Source organism: Vombatus ursinus, unplaced genomic scaffold, assembly GCF_900497805.2.
Source record: "Vombatus ursinus unplaced genomic scaffold, bare-nosed wombat genome assembly UNPS02004698.1, whole genome shotgun sequence".
NCBI classification, from domain to species: domain Eukaryota; kingdom Metazoa; phylum Chordata; class Mammalia; order Diprotodontia; family Vombatidae; genus Vombatus; species Vombatus ursinus.
Window position 1 is genome coordinate 1,024,865 of NW_020944476.1, and position 22,942 is coordinate 1,047,806.

The 22,942-nt window shown below is 39.6% G+C and overlaps 1 protein-coding gene across 1 annotated transcript in view; it reads left to right on the plus strand.

The window, feature by feature from the left end:
- EFHC1 (EF-hand domain containing 1) overlaps window positions 1-22,942 on the plus strand; it is a 94,364-nt gene that overhangs the window by 66,536 nt on the left and 4,886 nt on the right. Inside the window, exons 7-9 of the mRNA XM_027840297.1 lie at window positions 4,148-4,288; window positions 8,801-9,014; window positions 17,889-18,036. Of these exons, the coding sequence (XP_027696098.1) occupies window positions 4,148-4,288; window positions 8,801-9,014; window positions 17,889-18,036 (503 nt within the window). The remainder of the gene's footprint in view (window positions 1-4,147; window positions 4,289-8,800; window positions 9,015-17,888; window positions 18,037-22,942) is intronic.

Here is a 22,942-nt window from a genome sequence, read left to right on the forward strand (position 1 = left end):
GGAAGAATGGAAAAAGATTGAGAGCAGCGTTCCTCCGAGCAAATGAAAATTTTCCAATTCTACAACCGTCTTCAGAGTTTGTCCTATCTTCCTCCTACTTTCCCACTTCGCTCTCCCCTGCATACAGGTTTTCTAGGTGTGGGAAGTGCGTAGGAAAGGGGTAGGAGGAAGAACTTTTCCAGTTACTTTTTTTCTCCTCAGGCCTTTCTTATTTATGGTCCTCATTCTAAATTCTTTGTCAGTCTTGTTATGATAAATTCTCTATGATAAATAATCTCATACAAACACATTTTGTTTCCTGCCCAAGGAAACAGAGCACCAGGATCAGGTATACCTTGATAGTTTAACAATTCTATCACCCCAACTTTGTCTGCTTTTCCTAGTTCAGAATTTTCCAGTCCCTGAATTAGATCAGTTTGGAAATGTACAGCGTGAGCGTTGCAGGGTAGTTCCTGACATATTCTGATCATTCCCTCTAGAAGAACTCACCTAACCAGAACAACATAGCACAGAAAAAAAATATTCAAGAGCTTAGTGGAGGAAGGGGGTGTGAAACCCTTCGGATTAAATTTCCCTTCACCTCTCCTCTCCCCCTTACTAGATTCAGAGTAATTCTTTTCATGGGTTAATTCACTAGAGAAAGGAAGCATTTCAGTTTTGTTTTCTAGCTTTTACACTTTTCAAGTGCAAATTCTAGCAAAGTATACATTAAAACGAAATTCTGCATTAGCAAAAATTGGGTAGACTATGGAGTTAATCATGATGAGATTTAATGTGTGTGTGTGTGTGTGTGTGTGTGTGTGTAAAGTCTACTTAGAAGGATTAATAATAATTAATTGAAAATGACTTCTACTTCAGAACTCACATTCGAACACTGCATAAAAGTGGGTAAATATGGAAAAGCAAGTTGTTTTTTAATCAGATTTAAACCCAGGTTCCCAGACATCATATGCAGCATTCTTTCCATAGCACCACACAGATCCTTCATAGATTATATGCCCAGGTTGTTGGAAGAACATAAAATTTCTGAGTTGAAAGGGACCCTACTTGGCATACAGTCCAAACTATACCCAAAAAGCAGTCATCACCAGAGCGCATTCAACCAATCATGGTCATTCAGTCTTTGCTTGAAGACATCTAGTAAAACAGAGGGGAGGAATCCGCTACCTCCCAGGTCGCTTTGGGATAGCTCTAATTGTTAGGAAGCTTGTTCTTCCTAAGTTTCTTTTTGTGACTTCCTTCTGTTCTTCTGCCCACGGCTACCAATGCACTGCTTGGGCTTTACATCTATTATACCTGGCTTTTGCTACATGACCGGCCCATCTTTTCAGTTCATAGGATGGACATTCTTTGAGAGCAGTTATTATTTCATTTTTTGTGTTTAGATCACTGGAGTCTGGCACCATGCCTTGCATATGGCAGGCACTTAAAAATGTGTAATGAATCACATATATTTCCTGCATGATATCGTTTACACCATTTCTCGTGCTCAAGTCATAATTGGCAATATGTTTCATCTTGCTTATGCCTACCATATGCCTCCCTGTTGTTTTTTGGGTCATAAGTAATTTTTATTCTTTGGAAATTGGTATCCTATGATTTGTAACCATATGGCATCAACAGAAGAATATTGGTGTTAAAAAGATTTTTTTTTAGTTGGAAAGCAGCTTGGGATTATTGAAAGCCCTCTGTAATTACCCAAAACAATCTCACCTACTCTTTCTTTCCTATTTAGTTTTGTGCCTAGCTTATTGTCCATCTGCAGTGCCTTCATGATATATGTGTTAATGGAGTCTTCCCATCCAACTTCATGTCATAAATTGGATAGCAAACAGTCTTAATTCATTTTTTCCCCATGTGAATTTTTTGGCCAATCTCTTTTGAATGTTAATAAATCTCAGTGGCTTCCTCTGGGTCTTTTAACATCTTAATATTCGTGGGTACTAGTAAAGCACTCAATAACTCACCATTAGTCTGCTGCATGTAAAACACTGGTCTGGGCTCTGAGAATACAGAGAGAGATTTAAAGAAAAAAAACCTTCCCACCCTCAAGGAGTTTACATTCTACACAAATAGATACAGTAAAAGGAAAATTGAATAGAAAGCCCTAACAGCTGGGCAGAGCAGGGAAGGCTTCATGGAGGAGCTGAAACTTGGAGAAACACAAAGATTCTGAGAGGCAGAGATGAAATACAATCTAGGCATGGGGGGTGATGGGAGACTGAGTGTTAAGTATAGAGTTCCTGAAAGGGAATAGTATAAAATAAGGCTGGACACAGAAAGCTGAGTGGGAGTGAGATTATAGGAGGCCTTAAATGCAAGCTTAAGTAGTTTTTTAATTCATTTAATTAATAAGCCAAGGGAGTAGAGAATGCTTAGGAGGAATGACTGACCCGTAGTATTAAAAGTTGCACAGAAACAAGGGAGGTTGAGAAATGAGAAAAGAGTATTGGCTTTAGCTTTTGAGAGTTGATAACCTTAAAAATAAAGTGGTGGGATCACAAGCCAAATTGTAAGAAAATGAGAAGCAAAAATGGGTAGTGATGAAGTGGGAGCAATGAGGTCATGTAGCAAGGTAAGTCGGGCTGTCCATCTATTACGTACATACTCATATGTATACATATCTATATACATATATATATTAAACTTCATTATAATGAAGTCCATACAATTTTTGCCTTAGTAAAATTTTGTCATAATGAATAATATAAATTACATCTCTAACCTGGAAAACCTTGAAATACAGCCCATACCCTTCCTTACTGTGATGAGTTAATAACTAAAAAATAATAATTCTTTATTTTTATGCAATCTGTGCTTCAAAGCCTGGGACATTTGGTATACCAATGTGTATGCAACAGGAGGCTCCTAATTGGCGGAGGTAATATATTATCTGGAACTATATGTCTCTCTCCTCCCGAAAGCTCTCACGAATTCTGCCATTCGTATAGGCACATAGCATCAGTCAGTCAATTGACAGTCAATAAACATTATGTACCAGGCACTGTACTAAACACTAGAGATACAAAAGGATGCAGAAGCCAATCCCTGCTCTCAAGGAGCTTACATTCTAATGCATCACATAGCATTCTTTCCACCCACAAACACACTCCTTCTGCACGCACAGCAGCATGCAAAGTGCCCCAGACTTGGAAGCCCAGGTTGCATTTAGATAGTGTTTTATAATTTACAAAAATTTTAACTGAAGTAAGTAGAGCAGACATTATTCTCTTGATTCTTTTGAAGGCTCAGAGAGGGCTGAGTGATTTGCCCCAGGTTGCAGCAGAAAGTTGTAGAGATTAAACTTGAACTCAGATCTCCTGACTCCTAAATCAGGTGTCCTTTCTACTATAAGATGCTGCACAGTACTATAGAAATGCTTATGAAGTATGTTACCCTTTCTGACCACATGTAAAAATGTAGGAGTTATCTATAAATTGTTGTTGTTGTTTTTTTTTTTCTGGAGCTTTTCAGTGCCATTAATAATATTTGTAGTACTTCAGATAGCCAACGTAGTAATGAACCTCTCCAAATCTAGACTGGTCCTCAGAGGACAGGCATAGTCCTTGGACCTATACGTGAAATTCTTCCAACTTGGTTGGGGCTGCCAGAGATTGAGATCTATTGGCATAACCTCGGAGATCACAGAGACACCTTCACACCACGATGGGGTGTCAGAAGAGGATTTCAATGGAAGTTAGTCATTCAACAAGCATTTATTAAGTGCTTACTATATGCCAGGCAGGTCAGCTGAGTGGTGCAGTGGATAGATAGAGTGCTGGGCCTGCAGTCAGGAAGACTCATCTTTCTGAGCTCAAATCTGGCCTCAGATATTTACTGGCTGTGTGACCCTGGGTAAGTCACTTCACCCTGTTTGCCTCAGTTTCCTTATCTGTAAAGTGATCGGGAGAAGGAAATGGCAAGTCGCTTAAGTATCTCTGCCAAGAAAACCCCAAATGGAATCACAAAGAGTTGAACATGACTGAAAAATAACTGAACAAGAATGTGCCAGGCACCGTGCTAAGCATTGAGGATATAAAGAAAGGCAAAAACATGATCCTTGTAAGGAGCTCACATTCTGGTAGAAGTTAGTATTACTGTTTTGTTAAGTCATACTTAGCTATTCTTGCCTCCCACTTTTTTCCAGGAATTACCTCCCTATAATGGTTTTGGACTCGTTGAAGATTCTGCCCAGAATTGCTTTGCCCTGATTCCAAAGCCCCTCAAAAAAGATGTTATCAAGATGTTGACAGATGATCACAAGGTGCTTCGATATATGGCTGTGCTGGTGAGTACTGTTTTCATAAAGAGTCCTTGGACCAGGATTGTTCAACATGTGGTTCAATTGTCAGTGAATTTACATGTCAAAGTATAATAGACTTAGCTCCTTGCTTTCAGATGGATCAGGTATTATCATTATTTCCATTGTACAAGTGAGACATTTAGGGCTATTGACGGGACTACCCAAAACTTCATAGTTCATAGGGCAAGTAGAAGCTAAATCCTCTGCCTTCTAAGTGTTTCTTCCTCTATGCTGTAGCCTTCTATATATTGATCTTTACTGGGGACTGTCTTTCTCTGACTTACTTGATACTATGCCATTTATAAATGGGTGTTTAAAAATGCATTTTAAGGAGATCATGGAAGGCTTTCCTGACCTAGATTAAATGGAGTCCTCATTTAACCAGAATTTATATTTCCTCTTGCACCATATATATTGGAGATATAGATCTAAAAACAAGGTTGAAATTTGGCTTATTTGAAACAGAAGGCAATAGAGTCCCTTCTAGAAAAAGTATCCAATGTACAATGTACAGTTCTACAATGTGGTAGAATTATCAGGTCTAGGATCACAATTTATTTCCTCCAGCACTGAAAATGCTTAAACACAAATGCCTTAGAAGCATTCACAAACAAACCCAGAAATATAAAGCAGTAATTCACACACATTATACTTACTCTCTGGCTAGCTTGGACTCAGAGAAGAGCGCAGGAAGCGGGAAACTTTGTATAGAAAGGAGCCTGAAAAGGGACCAGGATTGTTGTGAAAATGTAATGAGGCACTTTGTAAACTGTAAAGCATGATGAAGCTGTGGAATCATTAAAAAATTGAACCCAAAAGGACTTAAGAGATGATTTAAATCTAATGCCCTTCATTTTTTTGTTTTTTTTTTTTTAGGCAGTTGGGGTTAAGTGACTTGCCCAGGGTTACACAGCTAGTAAGTGTCAAGTGTTTGGTCTGAGGCTGGATTTGAACTTGGGTCCTCCTGACTTCAGGGCCGGTGCTCTATCCACTGCGCCACCTAGCTACCCCTAATGCCCTTTAATTTACAGCTGAGGAAGCAGAATTGACCTTCTTAAGGTCACAGAGCTAATTAATGGCAGAGCCAAGGCTAGAATCTAGGCTCGTGGCTCCCAAGTCCAGTTTTCTTTGCTCTGTTTCACCCAGGTATCATCATCATCTGTATTAGTGCTGAAGTTGGGGGAGGAGGGGAAGGCAAAACGATGACACTGAAAATGATATACTTACAAGTTCAGCTTCCATGCCTGACAAGCCTGGAGAAAATCATCCCAAAATTAATTAGCAAAGTGGACAGGGTGCTGAGTAATGACAGAGTTGGTTAACGGAGCAGAATTGATAAATTAAATTTATCTTGACTGTAGGATGGATTCTGTTTATGTCTCAATCATCTCACTCATGAGTAAACTGAGAAAATGTCATCCAGAACAATTGGTCGAAGGATCTTGCTTAGAGTTGTTTCCAAAGGCCAGAGCCTACTTGAGCTCAGGACGCGAAAAATGATGTGACGTGGAGATTTTGTGACAGTATCAATGCTGTTGACATTTTCTTCCCAACCACCAGTATAATGAGATTGAGTATACTTATTAAGTTTGAAGAATAAGCTAGGGGAAGAAGTCAGAGGCCCACAGACAGGGAGAAGGGGATAGCAGCATGTGGCTGGCACCTTGGAAAATAGGATTAGAATCCAAATAGTCTTGGTAAAATGGGGAAATGATCAGAAATAAATAGAATGAAGTTCAGTAAGGACTAGTACCCTCGAGATACTCTAAGAGGATAAAACAAATGGCATGAATCTAAGATGAGGATAATTGCCTATATCATATTAGGGCAGAGAAAGGTCTTGGGTCAAGAGGGGGATTGATAAAGTGAATCAGTCATAAAGAGCTGCTATAGCGCAACCAATGTAGTTCTGAGCTCCCAAACCAATGGTGTGTGGAGAACTTAAAGAAGGTCTAGAAGTGAGTCATGTGAGTGATTAAAAGGTTCGGTAAGAAAACTTATGGGGAAAAGTTTAAGGAACTGGAATATTTTTTGCAAGCAAAAACCTCATGATTCCCTTAAAGTATAAAAGAAATCATCATCTAGATCACTAGTCTCCAAACTTCTTTGATCGTAGATCCCTATCAGGAAAATTATTTAACAACATACACAAACTAAATGCACATATTGCTGTACTGCAACAATTATGTTTGCTCGAAAATTTACACAAAAATAGAAATTCTGAAAAGATGAGATATAAATGAAATGAAATTCTTATAGTCAATAGAGCGCTCTTGGGTTTGAGTTAAGGGAGTGAGTGACATAGTCAGGTCTAGGGCAGCTAGGTTGGTCAATTTATAACTGCCTTGAAGAGCTTGCCTGTCTCCAGGTGGGGAGGTGAGGAGCTTATCCATCAGAAGGAGGAGACAGACTGGGGATGAGGGTAGGGATGGTTATGTTAAAAACAAACCCTCATCTATGGGGAGGGTAGGAAATGACCCATTTTCCTGTCCTCTACTTAGTTGATCACACATGCCTTGTGTTCAGTCTGTGGCTCTCAGGAAGGCTGCAGCCCACACTTTGGGAGATCACTGAACAAGATAGGTGATAGTGGCCTTCTCTCCTCTGGCTCCAAAGGCTGATCAAGAGAAAATGTATTTAAGCTGCTCCGTGAAAGATTTTAGCCAGGTTAAAGGAAGCTTCCTATGAAGTATTCTCACCTTTGGAAGGCTTAACCAAGTGACATTGAATGGCCACTCTGAGTGATATAGTTTGGTGGAGGGTAAAGGATTCTACATTATTTTTTCTTTGAGAAGTTGTACAATTTTTTTTTTTTCATTTCTAATGGCTCCTAGTACTTTCTTTAGTTAAATTCAACAAATGGTTGTTAAGGCTCAAAAATGTTCAACCACTTTACTAAGCTCTGGAGTTAAAAAAGATTTTTTTTTCTTTTATGAACATTTTAGTAACTTTATGTACTGTTTCACAACTCCACCAACAATGTATTAGTATATCTACCTTTCCACAACCCCTCCAAAATTAACTGTTGCCATTTTTTGTCATTTTTTTCCCCAGTTTGCAGGGTGTGAGGTGAAACCTCAGTGTTGTTGTTGTTGTTTTTTTAATAATTGATTTATTTATTTTTAGTTTTAAACATTCACTTCCATAAGATTTTGAGTTTAAAATTTTCTCTCCCTCCCTCTCCTCCTCCCTCCCCAAGATGGCATGCAATCTGATATATACTCTACTTATACATTCATATTAAGCATATTTTCACATTAGTTATGATGTAAAGAACAATTAGAACTAATGGGAGGAACCACGACAAAGAAGATACAAAACAAAACAACAAAAGAAAAGGAGAGCAAATAGTATGCTTCCATCCACATTCAGACTCCATAATTCTTTCTCTGGGTGTGGAGAGCATTTTCCATCGTGAGTCTTTTGGAGTTGTCTTAGATTCTTGTATTGCTGAGAAGAGCTAAGTAAACTATACTCTTTCAAAGAATGCACATGTACCTCTGTTAACGCTTATTTAGGGTTCTGATATCAAACATAATGGGTAGCTTCATCTTTGAGTACTGAAAAGATGAATTAGGTGCTCAAAAAGAGATCTTTTTATCTATATCATTCTCTATCTGCATGTCATGTGGCTTTGGAGAACTGAGTCAGTACCAAAAAGATGGGTTATATCCCTCGCACGATCCTTAGCTAAAGGATTCCTGCCTGCCCGTCCAGCTGGCCTGGACATCTCTGGAGATGTAGTCACCTCTGGATCTGTCAGGATTCAGGAAGAGTCATCACACATCTTACTGGCAGCTAGCTTCACCACGCTGCTGAGCAGCTGAGTGTTTGTTGTTTGGAGGCTATGACAACACCCAACTGGTCTTTTCAAATGTGGTGTTGGACCTATTCTCATTTGATAATGATTCATTCCTCACTCGTGCTGTCATCGTGATGGCTGACATTTATATAGTGCTTTAAGGCTTTCAGACATTCTCAGATGATTTTCAAAACAAGTTTGTGAGATCAGTATTATTATTCCCATTTTGAAGAAGATGAAGAAACCGAGGCTGACAGTAAGTGGAATTTGAACTCAAGTCTTTGCTGACTCCAGTCCAGTGCTTTGTCCATTATACCATCCTGCTTCAGAATATCTTTATTAGAGCCGGTTAAGTCAGCTGAGTGAGTTCTCAGTTGGAGTCCCTAGCCAATCAAGCAAAAGAAATGAGTGAAAAATGGTTGAGTGTAATTTCCCCATTGACAGAATGGAATATCTGAATGTTACAAGCTGAGGAAATAGCAGGATATGTGTGATGAGTGCTGAGTATACTGTAACCTGTAGTCATATCTGCTTAATATGACACAAATGCAAAAAAGGCCAAATGCTGCTTTATTGTGCCCTCAGTTTTTACTAACTTTAAAATAGTGATTGCCAAGACGATAGATCGTGAACAGTCTAATGATAATCTATTCAGTTATTAGATAATTATCTCCTTCATCTCTTTAATCCCACAGGAATCCCCTATACCTGAAGATCGGGGACGCCATTTTATCATCTCTTATTACTTAGCTACAGAGATGATCACTATCTTTGAGCCACCAGTCAGAAACTCTGGCTTCTTTGGGGGCAAATATCTTGGCAAGACCAAAATTGCTAAGCCAGGCTCCTGTGTAGACAAGCCCACCTTCTATGGACCTGGTGACTTTTTTATTGGTGCTCTCATTGAAGGTAAGTCTGTAAATAATTCTGCCTTTTCTAATACTTTTGAAAGTGCTTTCTAATTTGTGGAGATTTATTTTTGCTAACTCATAATTAACTAGGATACTGATTGAGATTAATGTGGTTGGTTTCTTCTTTCTAAAAAATGTTTTAGTTATGATCAAACACCACTCCCACCTCCATGTAATACAATCCACATAATCAGAACTTACACCTTAATTACACCTTAAACTAGCAACAATAATAAATCTCATCCTCTTTATGTTCCCTTCTAGCCTCTGTCCTTTTATATCTGTATATGTATAAAGATTCTGTTTTCCTTTATGCAGTCATAGTCTTTTTATAATCTTTGTTTGTTCTTTTGAAATACATTTTATTGATGCCATTTGCCTTTCTATCAGAATAATTTCCTACTCACTCCACAGATTGAACCCTTCCTTGTAACACAGAAAAACAATCAGGCAATAACATTTGATAACAAGTCTATATCTGACTATATATAATATTCTGGCCTAGCAGTCTTCCAGGTCTCTACTGTAAGAGAGATTTGTTTCATCATTGAGTCTCTAGGACCTTTGTTGTTTTTTTTCCCCACTGCTCAGAATTCAACTTCCTTTTAGTGATCTTTTCATTTACATTGTATATTGTTGCTTAATTCTATTTATTTCACTCTGGATCAGTTCATACAAATCTAAATCTTATCTGAAGTCCCTCATGTCAATAATTTCTTATTGCAAAATAATATTACATTATACTTATAGACCTCCTTACCTCAGCCTGTTAGTTTCCCCTGGTTTCCTTCAAGTCTCGGCTCTAATGCCATTTTATGCAGGAGGCCTTTCCTGGTTTCTTCTACCTGCTAGTAACTTCACCTCTGAGATTTCCTTCCTTCTACTCTGTATCTATCTTATACCCACCTAGTGACTGGCGTATTGTCTCCCTCCTTAGAATGTGAGTTCCTTGAGAGCAGTGACTGTTTTTATCTTTTTTTTTTTTTTAAACATACCCTTAGCACAGTGCCTGGCACCTAGTAATTATAAAAAGTTTTTGTTGTTGTGGATTTCATCCATCTCTCACTTTGTGGGTACCTATTTTGTTTCTAGTTCTTTGCTGCCTCAGAGTGCTGCTATGGCTATTTTTTTTGCCATATATATTGGAGTTTTATTTCTGTCTTTGACCTCCTCAGGGTGTTTGCCCATCATCAGGGGAATTGATGAATCAAACAATACAGGCAGTGTAGTCATTTTTTCTTTTTCTCAAGATTCCAAACTGAGATCCAGAATGGTTGGATCACTTCTTAGTGTCAACTTCAATGTACATACTCAATGTGTATGAGTGTGCCTATCTTCCAACAGTCCCTTCAGCAGGAACTGTTTCCATTTAAAAAAAAAAAAATCTTTGCCATTTTGCATGGTGTTCAGTGAAACCTCAGAATGGTTTTAATTTACATTTCTCTACTGTTAGTGATTTAGAGCAAGTTTTTGTTTGGTAACTTCTAGTTTGCAGTTCTTTTGAAAATGTTTTGATCAGATTCTTTGACCACTTATCTAATAGAGAATGATTCTTGGTGTTGTAGCTTTGTGTGAAGTCACTATATATTTGGATGTCAGACTTTTATCCCTGATATTTGATACATATGTGGAGAATGAGCCAGCAAAGAAGACTGAGGAGTGCCCGGACAGGATGCGAACCAGGAGAGTACCTTGAAAACCCAGGAGGAGAGGGTGGCTGACAGGGTTAAGTATAGTAGAGAGCTTAACAGAGATAAGGACTAAGAGAAGACCATCATTTTAAGAGATCACTGGTAATTTTAGAGAGAGCAGTTTTAGTTGAGTGATGAGGTCAAAAGCCAGATTGCAAGGGGTTGAGGAGTTCGTGAGAACAGAGGAAAGGAAAGAGAAGCAACTTTTTCAAGGACTTTGAGAAAGGAAGGAGAGAGACAGGATGATAGCTTGAAAAGGTGGTAGGGCATAGTGAAAGGTTTTTGTTTTTTTTAAAGGATGAGGGAGATTTGGGTATGTTTGAATGCAGTAGAGAAGGAACCAGTTGACAATAAGTGGTTAAAGATTGGGGGGGGGGAGGAAATGCCTGAGGATACAATCTACTGGAGAAGTTGAGTTCAAGTAGACATGTAGAGGATGTTAACAAAACAACAACAAAACCACAAGTCCATGAGACATGCATTGCAACTGGATTTATTACAAGAAAAATTAACATGAATGTGGAATTCCTATACCAAGTACAAAGGAGTTCGCAATTCATATGGAAACTTGAGTATTTATGGGTTGCAAAAAGGGGGAAGTCTCATGGGAGGAGTAGAGGACAATCTCCTCTCAAATGGGAGTGGTATGAGAGGAGGAAGAGAGCAGAAAGGGAGGGGGTACAGGAGTAAGTAAGATGGCAAAAGCAACATTCTTTGTTTTTTTTTTTGGTTGGGCAATGAGGTTAAGTGACTGTGCCCAGGGTCACACAGCTAGACCAGATTTGAACTCAGGTCCTCCTGAATCCAGGGGTGGTGCTCTATCCACTGTGCCACCTAGCTGCCCCGCAACATTCTTTTCTCTTGGGAACTATGAGACCACAAAAATATGACGGTCTGCTTATCTACAAGGGTCCCAGCTGCACAGTTTATCAGTCTGGTGAAGACTGACTGGCACCTATCTTGTAGCTGATTTGGCTCTCAAGGACACACTGAGAGTCCAGCTAAAGGTGCAAATAATAAATTATGTCAGCTGGGGGTGGGGGGGAAGGGAGGTCCCATCCTTGACTTGTTCAGGGCTCCTGCATACCCCTGATCCCGTGTTTCTGGAAAACATGGTAACTCAAGAAGACAGGTTGAGTTTTCTTCAGGGTAACATTCTCCCCTTTTGGTCAAAATGGCCTTTGGGCACACCGATGACCACACCTCGTAAAACATTATCTTGGATACCACCTGTGTGGTACATCTGGAGGCAAGGATAAAGAGACATTTAACAAAGATAAAGGTTAACAGACAGAAAGCTAACAAGAGACCTTACACCCAAAGGATAATCCAAGCCATTGAGTCCAGGTCTCCAAAGTCAGAGACAAAGAAATAAGGCTTGGACAATTTACAACATATGGGTGGTACGGAATAGTTCCAACCACAAAGTGGGACCAGAATCATCAGTCAATCACAATATAAGCCACAGTAAGAATGTTCAAAATCAGGGACTAATTCAGAGAAGAAATTCATGTAATACCAAGATAACCAAGAGAACATAGTACACAGATGCAGAGAAACAAAAAGCCAGAGCAGTGCAATAATGATTATCAACATTAACAAACATTATGTGTCCTTGCAATTCAGTAACCAATTCCCAACATCCATCCAATCAACACGTTTCATGTTGGATCCCAGATGTCCCACACAGTCATCTGGTCCCTGGCACATCCTTTCTTAGGGCAGTCTGGAAAATATTGTGTCCTCAGGGGCACCATTTCAGTGGGTTTCCTTTCTGGTTCCGAGTTACTTGTGAAGACTCATTAGATGTTTCTGCTAAAATCTTGTACAAAACAGATCTCAATACAAGATTTCAATGCGAGTCTCAAAGTTGACTTCTCCAGTAGCTGGTTCATGTGGTGAAAACCAGCTGGAACCTTGTGGTTCTGATCTAATCAATAACAGAGCTATAAGGGGAGGAGGGAACCAAATTAGGAACCCATAGTTTACTTGAAAGTTATAATAATTTAGGTTTTAAAGGCCTCTTACTATTTACCTAAACTCTATAGCCGACGTAAACACTGCTAACAGCAAGCTAAAGGAAGAAGCTTAAAAAAAAATCTCTGAGAGTCTGACTTGTAAATGAGTCCTTCTGATTAAAGATTTAATATTTACCAAAGTAGACATATAAACTAGGGCTAGAGTGCTTTTCTAAATTAACATTCCATTTAACTTTCAACAATGTAAATTGTCAAACTGTTATGTTGATATATTTAAGAAATTCAAATACAAACTGAAAAACCAAAAGCTAAATATTTTAAAATACCACAGAAGTCAAGAATTCTTAAAATCTTCCAAATTATATATCTATTCATTTGATCTTGTTGTTTTCTCAAAATTGTTACACAGATTTTTACTTTATTATTTTAGAACTCCAAATTCAGATACCATTTCATTTAAATTAATTCCATTTCAATTGGATTTCTTGAGAGATGGAACCTGAAATAAATTTCTTCAATTATCTTCTGATTATCAATGTTGAGCATAGTTAGGTTTGTAATTTGTTTTTTTCTCTTTCTGGCTTGCAATGAAGTTTGAGAGAGTGCTTGGCTTCCGTTGTCCATCTCCTTACTCAGAATATTGGGGAAAGCAACCCTGAGTTATTTGAATTATCCCACCTAGTTGGATCCAGAGAAACTCAGAGGGCCCAACAGACAACTGAGGTAACATTGGAGTATTTGTACTAGACCCATGGGAAGTGCTGATACAGGTGGGAAGCAACACCTGGTGCCTGTAGGAATGATGACATCATACTGTAAATTCACTCTGACCAAGCCCAGGGTTGATGACCTAGACCTATTCAAAGATGAAAGGGATAGATTTGTGTTTCTGACTTCTAGAAAAAAACTTTTGTGCGAGATCAGAATTTGGCAGGAGCCAAAGCATTAGTAAGAGGCTTCAGAGAAGAAGCACCTTGATCTAGCATTATTTGAGTTGAACACAGAAAGAACTTGTATTTCTTGTGACATTAAAAAAAAAGCATTATTAACTCCATTTTGCCATTTATCCACCATTTTGTGAAGTTAAGTTTTAACTTCTTGTGAATCACCTGACTAAAGAGAAATTATAAAGCTGCTACCTGATTTTGGGGAAAATCCTGATCTCCTCCACCGATAAGAAATGAGGTAGGGGCAGTTAGGTGGTGCAGTGATAGAGCTGTGGCCTTGAAGTCCGGAGGACCTGAGTTCAAATGCAGCCTCAGAAACTTAACACTTAGTAGCTGTGTGACCCTGGGCAAGTCACTTAACCTCAATCACCTCAACAAAAAGCAAAAAAAAACAAAAACAAAAAAAAACAAGAAATGAGGTGACTTGGTCTTTTTTTTTTTTAATACTCTTCAACATGTAATAACTGTAGAAAACAAGGATCAGGGTCCTTATGAAAATGAAGAGCTTTGTACCCAATTTGTTTCTGCAGTTGCTTGCTTTGCCAAATAAATCATTGTTGGGATATAAACGCAGTGCTTTTATTCCATTGTAACATTGCTGAGATGACAAGCAATTTTGAAAAATACTCCCCTCTCCATTACAGAGACAGATGGATAGATAAACTTTCTCTTGGGGGGAAAAGATGAGGGTGGGACAGGGGTTCTAGTCACACCATCTGCTGAAAGCTGTGAGAACTGCAGACAGAATGATGGGAGAAGGCTGGAGAGTTTCAGAAGGAATTGACACTCCCTACAGGTTTTTGTTCAGTCATTTCAGTTGTGACCAACTCTTTGTGACCCCATTTGGAGTTTTCTTGGCAAAGATACTGGAGTAGTTTGCCATTTCCTCTCCAGCTCATTTTACAGATGAGGAAACTGAGGCAAACAGGGTTAAGTGATTTGCTCAGGGTCACACAGCTAGTAAGTGTCTGAGGCCAGATTTGAACTCAGGAAGAGGAGTGTTCTGACTCCAAGCCCCACACTATTTACTGTACCACCCAGCTGCCCTACTGGTAACTACGGAGAACCGGAGGAAGATTAATAGGCACCACTTTCCTGGGAGCTGCTGAATATCTAGTCCATGACTTAAAGTTAACTGAGGTTATTTGGGTCTGTGGGAGAGAGTTGTTTAGTGGCCAGTGTCAGTATTTTCCATGAATCGTACTTGTTTTCTCCTACCTGTATGTAATCTTTTTGAGCTTTGTGAAGGATTTGCTTGCAAGGGGAGTTGGTGGCAACCCACTGGGTGGTGTCATATAGTGATGCTTCCAGTTTTTTGGGGGGCCCAAAGAGTCAGAGATGAGAAAACACCTCCAAAGTATATGCAGGCTCTTCGTGTTAGATGAGAATCTCTGAAATGTGGTAGCTAGGTGGCTCAGTAGATAAAGTGTTGAACTTGGAGTCAGGAAGACTTGAGTTGGAGTCCTACCTCAAACATTTACTAGCTGTGGGACCCTGGGCAAATCATTTTCTCAGCCTTAGCTGCCTCCTCTGTAAAATGGAGATAATAATAGCATTTACTCTACAGGGTTGTTGCGAGGACCAAATGGGATAATGCATTTTGTAAAGCACTTTTAAAGATTTAAAGAGCTCTAGAAGTGCCAGCTGCTATTATACCACTATCATCCTGGAGGATGGCCTATGGAAAGTCCCAAGTGGAGAGCTTCTCTGTGGAGGGTGAAGTTCTCCAGATAATCTTTTGTGGCATTGTGTAGATTTCTATGAGACCCTGAATACTAACCTTTTCAGTGAGAGCTTGAAAACTTTTTTAAAAAGTTCAGCTTAGCAGTTCACAAAGGAGAAACAAAGTGGATGAAGATCGCATATTGCTCTGCTTATCACATGCTTTTGGATGGATGGTCTCTTGAATTAGCCCATCAATATCTTGAACAAGCATTGTGAAAAGAGTGTTAGTGAGGCCCAGAATTGAAGTGGATGAGATCACATTTGGAAAGCTACATACAGTTGTTTTTGTTCTCTACCACCAATTACATCTTTTTAACATCCGTTTTCCATCAGTGATGCTATGTTGCTATAAATCATGAAATGAGAAAATCTCAGAAGAATCAAGAGAGCAAGTCTCCCAAAGCATGAGTTAACAGATATATGGTAGATGTAAGTCCCATGCAGCAGTAGCATAAAAGACATCAAGGAAGTGTATGATTTGAAAGGGAAGAAGGGCTAGTCATGTAGTGAGGGCTGGGATAATAGATGGACAGTCTGAATGTCTCTACCAAAAGTCTCTAGATCTCTACCATGCATCCAGGGCGGGTTCTCTATAGAAGATTTATTGGGAGAATATGGACAAGTCATGGGAGGAGGCTGTTATTTGTACTGCAAAAAGAGAGTACACAAACTAATGGGATTATGAAATAGGATTTCAGAGAATTTTTTATTTCTACATAATCTAATCTAACTACTTTATCCTGAATGATGTCTTTCCTTTATTATCAGTAGATTAAAATCTCCCTTCTCACAGTTAACTATGTTATTTTTTCTTCTAATTTAATATTATGTTTGTCATTGATCCAACTGGAATTTATTGTAATATGTGGTACTATATCATACAGAATCTCAGAGTAGGAAAGGACCTCAGCAGACATCTAGTTCAGCCCATATCCAGAAAAGGATCCTCAATATATTACACATATTAAATCCATGTTATGGCAAGTGGTCACCCGGTCTTTGCTTGAAGACCTATGGTGAGGGGAACATGCTACCTCCCAAGGGAGCCCATTCTATTCTTTGATGTTTTAATTATAAGAAAATTTCTCCTTACATGAAGCATAAAAATTGCCTCTTTACAACTAGAACAAATCTGATCGTTCTTCCACGGGACAATCTTTCAGATACTTGAAGAATAGCTTCTCTAGACCACATATCTCCTTAAAAAAAAAATCCTCATATGGCACGAACTGTTTGATCTTCTCTAGGCCCATTCTAACTTATCAATATTCTTCTTGAAATGAGGAAACGTGAAATAAATGAACACATTTTTTTTTACCTGCATACATATTTTCCTTTAACTTCTCTTTGGTTTCCCCCATCCTTCTCTCTCTTCCCTCTTTCCTCCCCATGAATCTTTTGTTGCTCTCTTGAAGCTTTCTGTTATATAGTTGAGCTTATTCATTCATTCCTCTATTCATTCAGTTATTTATTTTTAAATGTATTGCCATGATTCTGGTGTTGCATCAGTGTGCGTTTCTCCTTGTGTCTTTTCTTGTTTACCATAATTAAAAAAACAAAACATCATAGCTTTATTTAGTTTCTTTTTTTCCCCCAGCATCTTTGTTAATGTTTCTAGAAATTGTAGAGGGTTTTATTGTTGTTTGGCAAGTCAGTTGCTAATCCTGAAGGAGACTGTGCTAATGCCTGGCTCGCTTACAGCCCCTCACTGTGCCATCTTCTCATAGATGTTGGCACGGTGTCTTATCTTTTACTTAGTTTCAAGCACCAAATCAACTGCATTTACCTTTTGTGAATATTACATGTGAAACTTTCTAAACTTTCCTTGAAAAGCCTGATGTATAGCAGTTTTAGTTAGTGGCAGAAGGTAAACAAGCTAAATTTCATAAGCCTGGGATCCATGAATTTGTCAGTGTTAAAGTCATTTCACTCATGAAAACATGTCTAGCTCACAGCATCATTGTAAGCAAAAGTAACTGCTAAGCTATGAATCTGGTGCCATTTAGCAAACTGGACCTCTTTCTCCAGAATGGGATTCAAATGGCTAGAATGATGGATTAGTCACTAAGTGCAGTCTGTGGTACCAGAGGAATTCTACCAAACCTCATGTGCATCTTTATCTGCCCTGCTTACGAATTGGTGTACGCAGATGCCTGGGGTCTGGTTATCCCAGGCTGATGTATTTCAGAGAGTTTCCAGCTCCCTCCACCCTCCTAGGCATAAAATAGTGCTATTTTTAACCACTATTGCCACTAAGACTCAGCCTGTACTTCTGGTTATGACTGGTTTTCCTGGAACCACCATATGTGTTTTTTTGTCTCTCAGGGACCAAAACAGACAGCTAAGAAATTAGACAGCCAATGGAGCTGACTGGTGTATGTATCCTATCTTTTGTGCCCTATAGTTGGGTTTAAGAAGTGGAATATTTCTATTCCTTGAGACCAAGAACTGGACTGACTCCAAAGCACTATATAAATAAGTGTCAATTGTATTCCCATAACTAAACCAATGGAATGTTACTCTTTCCCAGTTTTTGGCCATAGGTTCATCATCCAGGATGCAGATGAATATGTTCTGAAATACCTGGAAAGCAATGCAAAAGATTATCCCCCTTCAACAATCCTGTCATTCAAAAACCATTTCTTAAAACAGCAACCAACGACACAGGAATCTGACAGGTATGTTTACCATCTCATTGCATGTTTGTTTCAGTTTTAGATATCTCCAAATCGTGTTCCTTCCATTACTGGATAAGAAATATTAGGTACACAAGTCTGGACTTATATACAAGTCCAAGACAGGACCTAAGACTTTATTTTATTTTAACCTCACTGAAGCATTTGACATAAAATTTTACTATAGTGTCTTCATACATATGCATAGATACTCCAATTCAACAGACTGGAAAGTCATTTAATCTCTCAAGCCTCAGTTTCCTCATCCATCAAACGGGGAAGATAATATTAGCACAACTTAGCTTCTACAGATGTTTTTGAGGAAAGTAGGTTGTAAACCATAAAATGCTAAAGCAAAGTAAGCTTATTATAATTATTCTTGCCTCAAGGTTATACTTATTGAGGAAAAAAAAAGTGTCATATGCAGAATGTCAGGTCATTTGGAGTTGAACTATCACTGTGGTTCTGCCCAGTATCTCTAAGAGTGAGGGCAGAAAGAGAAATTCAGGCTCTAGGTAGGGACTTTAAGACCTACATCAAGGGGCAGCTAGGTGGTGCAGTGGACAGAGCACCGGCCCTGAAGTCAGGAGGACCTGAGTTCAAATGTGGCCTCAGACCAGATACTTGACACGAGCTGTGTGACCCTGGGCAAGTCATTTAACCCCAACTGCCTTAAAAAAAAAAAAAAACCTACATCAAGAACCTCAGGTCCTTGGATTTGACCCCCTCCTTCCTTTCTGTTCTTCCTCTGTGGCATAGCATGAGCACAGGTGTCCATTACAGCTATTAATGATATCCCTCTTAATTGATTTTGGCTTCCCCTCCAACAGGTAAAGAGTTCCGCTCTGAGGAGTTATAATTATCCAGTGACTGACTAAAGGTCTAGCTTGCCCTTTCTAAGGCCACTTATGTTTATTTAAGCAGCATGTGGCATTTTTTGCGCCTGGACCCCACTGCAGAATGTAGTGATCAAGATAGGGTTAGCCCCTTTCATTATTCCTTATCCTAGAGAACCAAATAACTTGGGGTTTGCTGTATATAACCCTTCTCCAGAAATGCTTATTGGTTTTCGTGTCCTTTCATTGTGACAGCCAGGAGCTGAGGATGCAAATAACATGTGTACACAAATGAAAATAAGATTTCCCAGTATCCTTGATTCTCTGCACATATTTTTCAGGCATGTCAGAAGCAGGGGGTTGGCTTGGGAAAAGGGCCATGGCAGAAACATAGCCGGAAAGTTTTTTTTTGTGGACGTAGTTCCAGACTGTACAGTGTACCTTTCCTTCTTCACAGCCCCCGACTGGCTCAGTAAGCAAATGACTGCTTGCTTGGTGGGTTTTCCTTGCTTGGGTCAGAAAGGTCTTGGATCACTGATCCAGGGGAGAGTCAAGCAGAGAGATGAATCTGTGCTGTTGGAATGACAGCAGGGTGGCTCTGACACACCAGAGTCAATGAATAACCTAGCACAGAAAGGGATTGGGGTGGGACAGCAGAGGTAGACAGACTATTTGCTTTGTAGCAACATAAATGAATTCCCCACTGCCCTGGCCATGAGAAAGTCTGCCAGGGTGCTCTTGGCAAAGGATTCTGGGAGCTGGCTGAACACTAAAAGGCCAGCTTTTCCCCATAGGGGACTTAGTCACCCCTATAAAAGTTACATTGACTTTTATGGAAAATAAAGGCATCAGGGGCGGGCTTGGCATGGAGTGCTCTCACCTGGGGCTCTTGGAACACCAGGCTTCACTGGGAGCTCTGAACGTTTCAAATGAACAAGCGTCCCAATGCCGGCCAGTCGGTTTCTCTCCTTCCCTTGCTAAGTCATGTGGAACAAAACCCTGACCTGGGGTTTGGAGTTCCCTTTTAGGATGGTCCCTGGCCAGGTCTCCCTGGTGTCAGGCAAATAGGAGCTTAACTGTAACGAGCCTGTGTCTTCAAACCCGAGCCCTGGATGAAATTCACGGGTAAATTGACTTGAAAACTTGCTGCAATGCATCAAGTGCCCTAGGCATCCCTGCTGTCGTATCAGTGGGCACAGGCATCTGACTTTTTCAGGGAGCGAAGGAGTCATGTTTGAACATTCATTGTTCAAAGTGATAAGATAATCATTTAGATTTTGTGTTCTATGCCTGGTAAATGGGGACCTATGTGAAGACTTAGGTAGCTTTCTTTCTTTTTTTTTGAGGGGGGGGCAAGCAATTGGGGTTAAATGACTTGCCCAGGGTCACACAGCTAGTGTCAAGTATCTGGTCTGAGACTGGATTTGAACTCAGGTCCTCCTGACTCCAGGGCTGGTGCTCTATCCACTGCACCACCTAGCTGCCCCTTTAGGTAACTTTCTATAGCTAAGTCAGAGCTTATAGCAATCATTTATAATTTAGTAAATAGGGTTAGGAACCATACTAATCAGGGAAACATTTTTTCCCCCAAATTAAAAATGTCTGATGATTCACTCCAAGGTTGAATATATGTTTTTTAAAGTATATACTTTGGGGCAGCTAGGTGGCACAGTAGATAGAGCACCAGCCCTGGAATCAGGAGGACCTGAGCTCAAATCCAGCCTCAGACACATAACACTCACTAGCTGTGTGACTCTGGACAAGTCACTTAACTCCAGTTGCCTTATATAAAAAATAAAATAGATAAAATAAAAGCATATACTTTGTGGAAGACTGGTTTGTGTGTTTGTTAGGATGTCTTCTGTGTTAAAATTAATTGTATCAGTTAAAAAAAACCTTTTTATTTCCCCTTAGTACAGGACAATATTCTGCATATGTTTGTTGAATTGAAAAAAAAATAGATAATCTCCTTGAAGCTAGGGGCATTTGCATTTTTGTCTTTGTAGAGGAAACTGGTGGCACACTGGGCCTGGAGTCAGGAAGACCTGACTTCAAATCCAGCCTTAGACACTTCCTAGCTGTGTGGCAAGTCACTTAACCTGTTTGCCTCAGTTTCCTCAACCGTAAAATGGGGCCAGTAACAGCACCTACCCTTCAGGATTACTGTAAGGATTCAATGAGAATCTCTCTAAAGAGCTGAGCACAGCACCTGGCAATAGTAGATGCTTTAGAAAGGCCTGTTTCCATCCCCTCCTGCCTTTGTATCGCCATGGTCCAGCAGCATTTCCCTAACATTGAAGATTTTGAGGTGGATGACCTTACAGGCCAACTAAGTTCAACCCCCTCATTTTACACATGAGGAAACTGAGACCTCGAGAGGCTTGAATGACTTGCTCAGGATCAGACAGGTAGTAAGTGGCAGAGCAGGGATTTGAACGTGAGTCCTCTGACTTGAAAACCAGTGCTCTTCCCACTGCTCCACGCTTCTGCCTTCATAAAGGATAGTCATTTTACACATAAGTGCACATTGAAATGAAGGGCAGATTTGCACAGGTGAATTTTTCCTTGAATCATGATGGAAAGGGTACTGGACTCCAATCAAGCCGTGGTGCCTGACTTCTGAGTTCTGCTTCCTCTGTGACCTTGGACAAATCCCTTAACTTCTCTGAACTTCCCTTCCCTAGCCTGTAAAATGGGGATATTTGCTTTATTTACCTCACGGGGTTGTCATAAGGCTTCAGTGTCATTTTGGTACTTAGGTGAATAACATGTATTCAAAGCCCATGTTATTTAGAGTATTAGGCACGAGGCAGTGGGGCCGATGCAAAAAGAGCTTAAGCATATAATAGGGAAAAATAATCAAACACGTGTGGAGAACACCTGAGCAAATATCTAATCAAGCCTTTCCTATTTGACATCTGCATTGGAGAGATGGGAAAGACTGGGAAAAGATAGAGGAAGTATGCTGAAAAGAGGCAAGGGGACAAAAAGATGTCAGTCATCGCAATAGGAGATGAGAAAATAAGAAAACAGAATTGCAGCTGTAGACTTTGAGTATGCTTTGTGTCCCTAAATCCTCAGCACAGTGCCTGGCACATGGTAGGTGCTCAATGAATACTTACCGACTGACTGACTGCTATAGGCAAGAGTAAAAACGTTAGAATCTATCCATTAGAAAAATGGCTTCATTAGAAAAGGCCAGTAGGACATTGGAGAAAGAGTAGTATTCAACTGAATCACACTTGCTTTCTGTGCCTCAGTTTCTTCTCCCATTAGACGAGCTATCCTATCCAACTCTCAACTCAGGTGAGAGAAGAACCATGCAAGTAAAATTTGGGACTTTGCAAGTTGTCCTTTTCAAAGAGAGAAGTTTTCTTTTTTATAAAGTTTTAAATCACCAATCTGCTTCCATTTTGGAGGATCCTAGACATAAAGGACTAACCTTAGTACAGTTCTACCTTACACATCGCGACTTTCCCCATCGTGGTTTCAATATGAGAATTTGGGGGGAGTTTTCCAGAAGCTTCAGACAGCATGCAAAAGCCAGCAGATGACATAGAAAAAGTTTAGAAACTCAGAAATGCATAAAATATATGTATAGCAGTCTATAATATCGGCATATTTTATCTTTTAATACCATAAATATACATAATTTCTTCTTCTCTGGTACAAAGGAGGGGCCCAAAAATTTTATGGGGATTTTCCAGATCATGGGGGTGCTGTGCCCCTAACCCCCTCAATGTGGAAGGCATTGTGCATTGAGAAGGTAATTTCTTAACTTGTACGGAAAGCATTACAGACTACAAAATTAACTGGGAAGAAAGTGTTAAAGTTCTTAAAGGTCCCTACTCTTCAGCTGCAGAGTACAGAAAAAACAAACTTCAGGCATTTATTTTTAGATAATTTAACATCAATGGTGGGTTGAAAAAAAAATCAGTGCTGTCCACTATAACCCTTAAAGACAACCAGATCCCTCCTAAACCAGGCAAGGGATGGAGATGATTCCTGGTGGCAGCAGTAAAATTACACATGGTGGATCAGAATGCTAACCTCTAGCTGTGTTTTAATTTTAC